Here is a 12,283-nt window from a genome sequence, read left to right on the forward strand (position 1 = left end):
GGGGGAGAGGGAACTAACATTTATTGAACACCTGTTAAGTTTCAGATAGTCTTAGATTACTGTAGGTCTTCATTTTATTTAACCCACACAGTAGAGGTAGATAATATTGTAAAGGTAGATAATATTTTATAGCACAGGGAACTGAGGCCTAGAGGAGCTAAGCTCTTGTAACTTAAATGGCAACTCTGAAATTTGAACTTAAATCCACCTGACAGAAAGCCCAAGCTCCTTTTTCTGATACACTGTGCTACCTCTTTAAATGTAAGACACGCTTCCTGTTTCTAGGAGCTCGTGGTCTGCTCCGTTTGCAGAACAGAGTCTGTAGCGGAGCTGCTAAGGGTCCCTCATTCACTTTCAGGGAGCTGCAAGTTCGAAACTTTTTATAATAATACTGAGCTGTTACTTTACTGAGGCAAAAGATGTGATGGGAAGAACAATGGCACTTTAGTACAGATTGAGGGTGTAGCACCAAACTGTACTCCTGGACATTGCATTTTTGCCACTGTTGGTTTGCAGGAAAAAAAGTTTCACTTACGGATGTCCTTAATGCAGCAATAAAAACTTATTTTACTGCCAAGTGCTGTGATACAGGTTTGTAATCTCAGGCAGAGGCAGAGGATCCCCCGAGGCCATTCCGGGCTGCATAGCAAGTTCAAGGCCAGCCTGAATTGCATAGCAAGACCATTTCACAAACCAAAATAGTTATTTTGTTTAAATCTAGATTTTCCAGTACATATCTTCTTAAGTTGAAGTATAAATCACATAACAAGTTACCTTTAAAAAGTATACAATTCATTGGTTTTTAGTATATTTACAAGGTTATTTAATTCCAGAACATTTTCATCTCAGAAAGAATCTCCTTAGCCCATTGGTGGTCCCTCCCCACTCTCTTCTCACCCCAGGCACTGGACAGCCACTCACTCTCTTTTCATGTAACTGTACTAATATAATATGTGGTCTTTTGTTTTGGCTTCTTTCATTAAGCATGATGCTGTCAAGGAGTGTTCATATTGTAGCATACGTAACTGCTATATTCTCTCCCTTTGTTTCAGGACAGGGTCTTGCTATGTATTCCAGGCAGTCCACAAACTTGTTATGGAGCCCAGGCTGGCTGCGAACTTGCAGTCACCCACCTGCCTGCCTCACCCTACTGAGTGCAGGTAATATAGGTGTGTGCCACCATGTACAATGTCTTTTTTTTAAAAGCAGTTTTATTGTTGGGTGTGGTGGTGTAATTCCAGCACTCAGGAGGCTGAGGTAGGAGGATCACCATGAGTTCAGGGTCAGCCTGGCTATATAGCTAGTTCAGAGCCAGCCTCAAATGCCTAGCATGACGCCAACTTAAAAAACCAGAAAAAGGAAGGAAAAAAAAAAAGATAGTTTTAGTGACATTAAATTCCTACAAACCATACAGTTCACTCTATATAAAGTATACAATTTAACTTTTAATTTTAAAATTTATGTTTAGATGGTATTGCTCAGGCTGGCCTTGAATTTGTGATCATCCTGCTATAGCTTTCTGAATAGCTGGGATTATAAGCTTGTGCCACCTTACCTGGCTGTAGATATTTTATTTTACTTTATTATTATTATTACTATTTTGTCTTTTAAAAAATTTTTTATTTAAAAAGAAAAAAAAAACAGAAAAAGGGTAGAAATAATACAGAATCTCAAAAAAAATAAACAGTTTTGTTCAATGATCCATCAAAAAGTTAGTAATATGGTTATCAATCCTACACACTTAAAAATACATGCAGTTATATCCTTTACAGCACTTGCTTTTTACAATAGCAATTACACATTTTGGGTTTTATTACTCCTACAGTTCTTACTATTGTTTACATTGGAGATACAATGTGATATTTATAAATATGATTCTTATCACTTACAAGGATAGTCTCAAGTTGCCTCCATTTACCTGTGAAGGCCTTAAGATCATCCTTTTTATAGCTGAGTAATATTCTGTTGTATAAAAATACCACATCTTTTTCATCCACTCTGCAGTTGATGGACATTTTGGTTGTTTCCAAGATTTAGCTATTACAAATTGTGCTACTATGAACATGGGTGCACATGTATCACTGTGATATGACCTTTTCAGTTTTTCTGGGAAAATACTCAGGAGGGAAATAGCTGGATTAAATGGAATTTCCAATCCTAGTCTTCTGAGATATCTCCATACTGATTTCCATAGTGGCTGTACCAGTCCACTTGCCCACCAACAGTGGAGGAGTGTATCATCCCCCCCCCCCCCAGCCTCACCGACTTTTATTATCTGTTGATTTCTTGATGGCAGCTATTCTTTCCGGAGTGAGATGAAATCTCAGTTCTGTTTTAATTTGCATTTCTCAAATGACACCGGGCACTTTTATCTTGGGTATATGCACAGCTTTAAGTCTCCGTCCAGTGACCTTGGTGGAAGACCTCCAAATGATATAGGGAATGAAACTCCCGACCTACTATGTCTGTTATGAGCTTGTGTTCTCTAAAACCAAAGAATGAATTTTAGGAATGGAGCTTAAGAGCAGGATATATTTATTGAGAGAAAGAAAGCTTCTGTCTGAAGAGAGCCAGAAGGGGTCCTGAGTGGGTTGCCTGTTTTGTCTTTTTTTGAGACAGGGTCTTGCTATGCAGTTCAGGCTGGCCTGAAGCTCACTTTGTAGCCCATGCTGGTCTTGAACTTGCAGCAATTCCCTTGCCTCAGCCTTCTGAGTGCTGGGATTATAGGCATGAGCCACTACACCCAGCTGACTGTAGAGATTTTAAATAGAAATAGTTTTTAGCAGTGTTGATGAGTGCAAGGCCCTGAGTGCAATTCCTGGTACCCCACCAAAAAGAGAGAGAGGCTAGGAATTGTACATTAAATAAGCAAGGTGGCCATTTGCCTTCATCTTTTATTTCTACAGAAGAGAATAGATTTGAGTTGTAATTAGAAATAAATTTATTTATTTCTTGGTTTGTTTTACTATCACCTGTCCCATTCCTTGTTCTAATATTCCTGCCTTCCTACCTTATGCATGCATACACACACACTTGGTTTTGTGCTCCCTTGCCTACAAGATGAACTAATCCAGTGTTTCATTTAGTAGCTTCATGCGGCTCAAGTCTCAGAGGCCTGAATAAGGTACAGTCTTCTCTGTCAGGCATGGTTCAGAGCCCATAAAGCAAAAGAGAAGATAACTTCTCTCCCAACACTGCGTGTATATGGGTGTTATAGAAATGATAACTATCAAAAATTATCTTTAAAAAGGGAGAATTACTAAGAAAAAAAGTTATTGGCCTATAGCAGTTACTAAATGCTATAGGACATTTAAAGACTTTCTTTCTATATAGACTAATAAACTCCTGGATAATTATTTTAAAACATTGTTTTTAAATCTGAGGACTCTGCTCCTAGATTTAAAGACCTAATCCAAAAATGAGCATTGAGATGAGTGTACACTTCTCAGGTGAAGAAATACAAACAGCAAATAAATATGTGAAAAAATATTTAACAGCACTGCCCATTTGAGAGATGCAAATTAAAACAACACAGATTCCACCTCACCCCAGAAAGAATGGCTACTATCAAGAAATCAACCAACTAACAAATGCTGGAGAGGGTGTGGGGAAAAAGGAATCCTTCTCCACTGCACACTGGTACAACCACTGTGGAAATCAGTATGGAAATCCCTCAGAAAACTAGGATTGGAGGTCACATCAACCCAGCTATTCCCCTTTTGGATATCATCCCAAAAGAATTAAAAACATCATACCACAGTGATATATGTACACCCATGTTTATAGCAGCACAGTTTATAATAGCCAAATCTTGGAAACAACCTAAATGTCCATTGGCTAAGAGATGGATAAAAAAGATGTGATATTTTCATACAATAGAATACTACTCAGCCATAAAGAAGGATAAACTGGGGGCTGGGGATTTAGCTCAGCAGCATAAGCGCCTGCCTTGCAAGCGTATGGTCGTGAGTTCGATCCCTGGTACCGATAAAAAAAAAAAATTTGAAAAAAAGGATAAACTGGACACTTTTATAGGTAATGGATTCACCTTGAGTATGTACTCAGTAGTGAAATAAATAAGGCACACATGTATAAACATTGTATTGTTTCGTTAGTGTGACAAGCTGAAAGAAAAAGCACACTGATATGTGTGTGTATATGCATATAAAAATAGTTAAGGTAATTATACTACTGATTTCTCTGAGGTCACTGAAGAGAAAGATTTGTACTGGCATTGTTCATACAATTGAAGGCAGATGTCTTGTGCTCTTGGTGAATGATTTGGATTGCACAATGTGCAATGTATGTACTATTGTTACCCCCTGATTAGATGTGCTTTAAAATTTTGTTGTATTTTTTCTTCTTCTTTTTTTTTTTCTTTTTATGTTTGAATAAAATGGATTTGAAAAAAAAAAAATCTGAGGACTCTGATCTTTTACTTGCCTCACCACTCTACCTAACTTAGTGACAGTTACTGTGCCATGCTGCCGGATGTGGTGTGCTTGTGTGATAAGGGCGTCCTCATCTCTTGGGGCAGGGCACTAAGTTTACAGCTTTTAAATGGCCTGGCTCAGTCCTGTGTTTTCTGAGGCTGCCACTTACTAACCACCACTTTTAACTGCAGAAGTGGCTCTAGAGCACTTTGATATAATAGGTTAACTCCCCCCTCCCCCCACCTTTGAACCCAGGGTTGCTCTACTGTTGAGTTACATCCCCAGCCATTTTTATTTTTTGAGACAGAGTTTGCTCAGTTCTTCAGACTGGCCTCAAATTAGGATCCCATTGCTTTAGCCGCTGAGAATTTGGCGTTATGGGAGTGAGCCACTATGCCTGACTGGCTTTTAGTCATCTTTAGGTTGCAGGCTGCAGGAAAAAGTATACCTTACTTACCAAGATGCAGTCTTCGTATCTGTGCTTACCGATTGGCTAGCTCTTGTCCAAGTTCCATTTCTGTTCTAATTTTGTTGAAATTTGGGATAATACAGCTATCATATAACATTCTGAATCTTTTTTAGTGTTTTCCTTAAACTACAGCATGCCAGGATAATCAGGCAGTGGTTTAACCAAATGTTTTAACACTGTATAATCAAAGTGATTACCTTTCCAGCATTAGCACCCAAGTGGTCACACCTCACAGCTTTTTTGTTAAAACAGTGCCACTTGTTATTATTTTTTTTTTCACAAAACATCCTGGAATCCTGGTATCAGATTCTATATTAAGATTATTTTCAATAGTATGTGATCAAAAAGTAAAGTAATAGTGGTGTTACGGCTTGTGTCTAGATGTCTCCTCAAAGCCTCATGTGGTCATAGGTGGGCCTTTTTCAGAGGTGACTCAATACAGAGTGTGTGATGCTGGGATTGATTCATGGTGCAGTGCTAGGATCAAGGACACTAGGATTAAGTTTGTGAGTGCTACCTGCCCAGGAGAAGACATAAGGGACAGAAAGAGATGTGGTTGTCCTTTGTTGCTTTTGCTGTCTTGTGTGTATAATGAACTGTTTTTCCTCTGTGATGCCCCTCTGCCTTATGCCACTCTGCCTTGGAATCAGCCAACTATGGGCTGAAACCTTTATGAACTATAAGCCAAATAAACTTTTCCTCCTTTAACTTTGGGTGTCAGTTATTTTGATTCAGCAAAGAGAAAAGTTACACAAATGACTTTAACATAAGTTTATTTTTCTATGTAAAAGACGTTGAGAGATAGATAATCTAGGACTTGTATCAGGGAACTGGTTTCTTTCTAGTTTTGTTGCCTTGCTAGTCTCAACATATTACTTCTTTCTCATAATCTAATATTGCTGCTTGTTCTCCAGCCATTTTTATCTACATTCCAGCCAGGAGGAAGGCAAAATGCCCGAAGAATGATATACCTAGTTCTTTCCTGGAAATCACATCAAATACCACATTTATTCATGACTTCTGGATTGAACTGAATCACGTGACCACACCTAGTCGCAAGAAAGGCTGAAAAATGTAGTTTTTGTGCTGCTGGCTTGCACTCAACTAAAGATCAGATGTTCTGTTGCTAAAGAAGGGAAGAGTAGGTACTGGGCAACAGCCTTCAGTGTGTGCTGCAAGGGTCTACTAATACTCTTTTACCTTTCTTCAATTTAAAAACTTTTTAGTGGTGTTGAGAATTGAATGTAAGACCTTATGCATGATAAGCAAGTGTTATATTACTGATCTGTAGTTGCTGCTGCTTATTAGTAGTTTCTGATACTTAAAAATGCTTCTAATTCTCTTCCTGTTGCCCCTGCCATCTAAGACATCTGAATTACTAGGTTCAGATGGTTCCTCATGTATATGTGTATATCTGTCTCACCAGTGTGCTTTCTTTTTTATTGGTTGATTTAGAATTTTTAAGATGCAGCATCAAAAAAGTATTTGAAGATTTTAAGCTGCTGGTATACATTTGCTCTATGCTTGTTGCCTTCATAGATGACTTCTAAATACATGCTTCTAGATTTCTTGGCATTTTATGAGTTTTTACAGTAATTATAGTTGTAATGTGGAAACTTTCAAATTGTTGTGGGAACACTTTTGTATCACCGACATGGTAACTGAGGACAGGTATGCTTTTTCTTTTGCATTGTGCAAACATTAGAGAGTGTATTTGTGCAAACTAATATGGTTGTGGCTAGGTGACATTATCTTATGGAATCACTGTCCCATATGTGGCCACATATGTTTTGACCAAATGTTTTGTGGCACGTGACTATATTTTGTTTGGAAAATGAGTATCTTTTTGCCTACTCTTTTCCCTTTTTGTTTCAGAGCTTTAGATATGATTGTGCTGAGTTTAAAATTATATTGAAATATCCGTTACATCTTATTCCATCAGAAATTCTCAGTGTCTTTTTCAGAATATTACTTTGCTAAGAAGAATACTATTGGAAGCAAGAGGCTGTCAAAAAGGAAGAATAATGAGCCACAGCTTAGTAGCTACTTTTATTTACATTGTCAGAGTTCATTATGTCTCTTCAACTTCCATGTTGATTGAAATGACCATGGAAAATTTAAAATCCACAGCCTCTGTGCTGCATTTCCTGAAAGCAACTTGAAGAGCCATTGATTTTGTGTAGTAACTGATCTTACCAGAGTAGATCAGTCTAATTAATAAGCTAGTTTTTATAGTTAAAACATAATCAGAAGAAGAATTCATGAACTTGATGATTATGGCCTTAGTGTTTTAGCTCTAGTGCCTCCATCAGGGTGTGCTTTGGGGTCAGAGTTGCTCGTGTGACACCAGTTGGTGCTCAGGAGCTGTAGGCTGACTTCTGGTACCCACAGACTTTATGCAGCCTTGAGGATACCCTGCCCTCTGAGTAATTTTTGTTTTTGGACGCTTCTTCATAACTGTGCAGTTCCTTTCTTTTTCTTTTTATGGAAAGATATTTTATTTCCCATGTTTGCAAACATTTGATAAAGAATTTAGGAAATTCTCTATGATTACTTTCGTAAAGTAGGAGCATGCTCTTATCACACGGGGAGAACTCACTGGGAAACCTAAGGATATGAGGCTGCTGGCATGGGAAAATAAAGACTGCTTTTCAGATGTTCCATTGTAGTGGAGAAACAAAGCACAGTACTGTAAACGTCTTCGTCCCCCCCCCCCACTGCCTGTCTTTAGCCTAGGTGAGGTTTGTCTCAACATGCTTTTCATTCCAAAGTTAATGTGTTAAAAATAACTAGTCCTCTTCATATTATTCATACCTGAACAGGATCCCTATGGCAGATATTTTATATCAGTGAGTTTCTGCAGTCTGGCAACATTCCAAGTTGTCCTGGCTTATTGGTACAGAGGGATTTAGCATATGAGCAGAAGTCAACTGAAGAATTTCTGATCTGAAATTTATCTTATAATGGATTACATAACTCTGTAGGTGGAAACACAAAATACGTTAAAATCATATTTAAATGTATTTAGGTCTTCTTGAATTTTTAAAATTAATTTAGGAGGAGAGGAGGGATTGAAGGTAGGGAATGGGAAAAAAGGAATCAAGTTATGTCATGTACAGGTACAGATTCTCTGTGATGAACATAATCTGATCGAAGAAAAAAATTTAGATCTTTTTAAACACAGCTATGTATTCATCTCTCTATTTTTTAACTAATCTCTAAAAGACAAATGGGATTCCACGTTTACAATTGGAACACAGTTCAGCAGCATAGAATGGAGATTGGGAATAACAAGGAAAGCATACCTGTAATGTTTGTGACTATGAGTAAAGGTCCAAGGATTATACCTGAACTTTATGTCATCTTGTCAAAATAATGCTGTAAATTTCAAGTACCTTTGTATGTATGTGGAGGGTTGAAGTGGCTTAAACTGAATTGTGAAATTTCTGTTAAGATTTTGCAACAAAAACCAACATTGTATTGTTATTGTGGGCCAGGTAGAATAGTAAATTAGACCAAATGCAAACACAGGTAGAGGTAAGATAAACTGGTCCCCCTACACTCCATTCTGTACAGACCTGCCAGAGTGATTTTTTAAACAAAAAGAAATCAGATCATAGCACTCCATTTCTTAAATACTCCCAGTGGAGTCCGTCTGTCTTTCCTCTCTAGCTGGGCTGGTCTTTCAGTTCCTTCAAGTTCATCTCATCGCCTTTGAACTTCTTACGCTGTTCCTTCTTGTTAAATTCAGGCAGGGTGGCTAAAGGCATGAATGGTTTCAGAGGCCTGGCTATCCAGATTCATGCCTCAGTTTCCACAGCTATAAAAACCTGAATTAATGGAGGTAACCCAGTGTTATAAAAATGGAATACACATGTGCAAATTACCTCTCATAATAAAAGCTAAGTGTTTGCTGTTATATTAGCCTCCCTCAACTCAGACAGTACCTTCTTGATAAGACCTATCTTGAATGTTTAAATTGATCACCCACCCTCATGTACATAACATTTAGCTTGTTGCATACTTACTTACTTCTTTGTTTCTACCAATGTAATGTAAGTTCCATGAAAGCAGAGGTATTTTCTGTCTGTTGCACTCTGTTACTTAAAACAGTGCCTGGTCGGTATGTTATGTTTTGAATGATTTAATGAAGTCAGGTCTACCCTGGAAAGTTTTGTTGTTGTTGTTGTTGTTTTTGGTACCAGGTATTGAACTGAGGACCTTTCATTTGCCAGGCAGGCGCTGTGCTACTGAGCTGTATCTCTGGCCCAGGTTTTCTTTAGGTGCAAGGCGGTTGATAGTTATTTTGTGTTGCTCAGTCAAGGGAAAAAGTTACCATGTGTGCCTAATACTTTTAGGTTACATGCCCAAGGCCAGTGGTGGTAAACTTTTAAAGTTTTCAGTGATAAATAGCTGGCTTGCCATAGGCTCGCCACTCTTGCTGGGCTATGGGTATCTGGCAGAGACGTGTTGGGAAAGAAGTAATCAGTAGGGGCTGGGGATTTAGCTTAGCGGCATAAGTGCCTGCCTTGCAAGCAGGTAGTCGTGAGTGCGATCCTCGGTACCGATAAAAAGGAAAAAGACAAAAAAAAAAAAAAAAAAAAATCAATAGAAAAGGGATTGATCCTGAGAATAAAATATACAATGTAGTTATGTTTTAATTTCTGCAGCCTCCAACTGGTAAGTTCATATCCCTTTATATAAGCTCTTGAGCTTACTTGTGTCTTTAAGTTTGGGGACAGCTGATTGCCCCTCAGCATTATAAAGTTACAGCTTTATTGAGCTTCTAAAATAGTACGAGTAGAAAGTGCTGATATGTAATTAGATCCTCAGCTGTATATGATAATTTTAGGAGTCAGAGAGATGGTCTACGATCCAGAGTAGGTGATCTAAGGCTAGGCATTCCTGAGTTTTCAGTCAGATCAGATTGGATGGCATTTTGTCCTTCCTTTATGCATGTCCCTCTTTCTGGTACTTTCTCTTCTTGTTTTTGTCTTTCTCTTCCTGTTGTATTCTTTATTGTTTCATTCTTCCTTTTTCTTTTTTTCTTTTTGAGACAGAGTTTCACTATGCAGTTCAGGCTGGTCTTGAACTTACTTCTTTTCCTAGGTTGTTGTCAAACTCACAACAATCTTTCCAAGTGCTGGGATTACAGGCATATGCCATGGTGCCTGGATGTGTGGTTGTTTGATTTATTGATTGATTGATTCATGCATTTATTTGTAGCAGAATACCATTCTTTCAGTCACTGTGGATTAATACTTCAGAATCATCTTTAACATCTCCATTTGATTCGTCACCCCTAATCAAGTACAGACATATCCTATCTCACATGAATCTTGCTTCATTTGTTCAACTTTAATTCAACGGAAGATTTGAGTTGCTGTGCTGCTCTAGGTACATTGTATGGCAGTTCCCTCCTTCTATATTAACCACCCAATTTCAAAATTCAACCCAGTTATGCCGTGCATAATGAGATAGATTTCCTTTTATATTCCCATTCCTTTTTTCTAACTCAGCATATACTTAACTGCAATGTTAGTGCTCTAAACATTGATCATATTGTTTTCTACTTCCAGGAACCAGACACAGCTTTCTTTTCCAAGTACAGTTCATATAACTTTTCGTTTGTTTTTATTGAGACAGGGTCTTACTATGTAGTTCAAGCTGGTCTTGAACTTACTGTGTAGCCAGGGATGACTTTTAACTTGCAGTAGTCCTCCTGCCTTATCCTAACTAGTTCTGGGACAAGCCACTGTGCCCAGCTCATGTAAGTTTTGTGCTTGAACTAACCATGTGATCTGTGAAACTGGTCGCCCTTTCGTATCGTCAACGATGGCAAATATACGGCACGTGTGCCACAGCTGGCTGCTTGTGTTACTGAAAACCACAAATGGTTTGCCACCAGTGCCCTATACTTTGTGTATGTTTGTGTGTGTATTCATGTTCTTCTGTTGTGTTGTGTTTTGTATATTCCTATTTCCTGGAAAAATATGAGCTCACTGAGGAATTTTGGTTTATTTACTGGAAACAATAGCACCCAGAAATGCTGGCATATAACAGGTACTCAAATACTCAAATAAATATTTATTTAAAGAATGAATGAAAAATACATGAATCCTTTCAATTTTATTATTTTATTTATTAAATTTTTCTTTGAGATGGGATCTTGATGTGTTATACAGGCTGGCCTTGAACTCCTGGCTTCAAGTAATTTCCTGTCTCAGCCTTCTGAGTAGCTGGGTTGCTTCTCCAATATTGCTTCTCTCAGTAAACTTTTTCTCATTCTACCTACTTTGACAGAACCCTCTTTCCTCTTTTTTAGTGTGTCTGTGCATTCACATAGATAAATGATGTAATTGCTGCAGAAAGTCAAGAAATTAAATATTTGTCCCTATTCTGTTTCAAAAGGTTGTATCCAAGTATTTAAGACAAAAAGGAAGTAGAAGAGCGTTCTTTTCCTTGGTGAACTTATTCCTTAGTACGGCATCAACCCGTACAGTAGTAAAGGGTAGGTGCCCGTAGCTGCGAGCCAGAGTCTATAGAGGCCTGGCCTGTGGACGGGGGATGTGTGGTGGGGAGAAGTGGCAGTGCTAAGCCACAGCTGCAGAGCGTGTAATGGTGTGTGTGTGTGTGTGTGTGTGTGTGTGTGTGTGTGTGTGTGCACACGTGTGCCACAGCAGTGGAGCAGAGGGGGTGAAGGGGGTGGTGTTAAGAAGCTTAGCAGTAGTGAAGGTTCCTTACACTCTGGTGATTGAGAAGTTAATGTTCTATTGTAACTGTTAACCATTTTCTTGGGAAAGGAGGAAGAGCTTGACTGATTTTCTGTAGACTGATCAGAAGGAATTGAAAACCTGAAAGACAAGATCATTTCTGGTTGCTTCCTTGAGAACTGTACAGGTATCTAAGTCTGTCTCTCTGTCCTGATTGATCACTTAAAAACTCTTAAAGCTGCTTCCTGAATTCTCCTCTGTTTTTCCTCCCAATTTTAAATTTACTAGTTTCGTAAAACATACTTGACACTTTTTTGAGGGGTATTGGGATTGAACTTAAAACCTTGTGCTCACTAGACTGGCGCTTACGCCACTGAGCTATATCCCTTGGCCCCTTGGAACTTTTTGTTTTTTGGTACTGGTGATCAAAGTTATGACCTTGTGCTCACCAGGCAAGCGCTTGAGCCACTGAGCTAAATCCCCAGCTCTGTTTTTTTGTTTGTTTGTTTGTTTTGTTTTTGGTACCAGGATCGAAATGATGACCTTGCACTTGCCAGGGTAGGTGCTTACACTGCTAAGCTAAACCCCCAGCCCCAGAACTTTTGAAAACAACAAAAAGATAAAATTCTCCATCTTCTCTGTTTTATTTATTTATTTTTGGGACCAGG

General features: G+C 38.5%; 1 protein-coding gene across 4 annotated transcripts in view; it reads left to right on the forward strand.

The window, feature by feature from the left end:
* The window catches only part of Mrtfa (myocardin related transcription factor A), a 173,801-nt gene that overhangs the window by 50,098 nt on the left and 111,420 nt on the right, over window positions 1-12,283 (forward strand). For 2 of the 4 annotated variants that reach the window (XM_063243621.1, XM_063243622.1), the window contains exon 1: window positions 1,053-1,160. The exons of the other annotated variants lie outside the window; for them this stretch is intronic. In XM_063243621.1, the coding sequence (XP_063099691.1) occupies window positions 1,067-1,160 (94 nt within the window). In that variant the 5' untranslated portion in view covers window positions 1,053-1,066. Of the gene's footprint in view, window positions 1-1,052; window positions 1,161-12,283 lie in introns of those variants that run through there. 4 annotated transcript variants of the gene reach the window in all.

Source organism: Cavia porcellus, unplaced genomic scaffold (assembly GCF_034190915.1).
Source record: "Cavia porcellus strain 051 isolate PalLab524CR breed Dunkin Hartley unplaced genomic scaffold, mCavPor4.1 scaffold_40, whole genome shotgun sequence".
In the NCBI taxonomy this organism is placed as follows: Eukaryota; Metazoa; Chordata; class Mammalia; order Rodentia; family Caviidae; genus Cavia; species Cavia porcellus.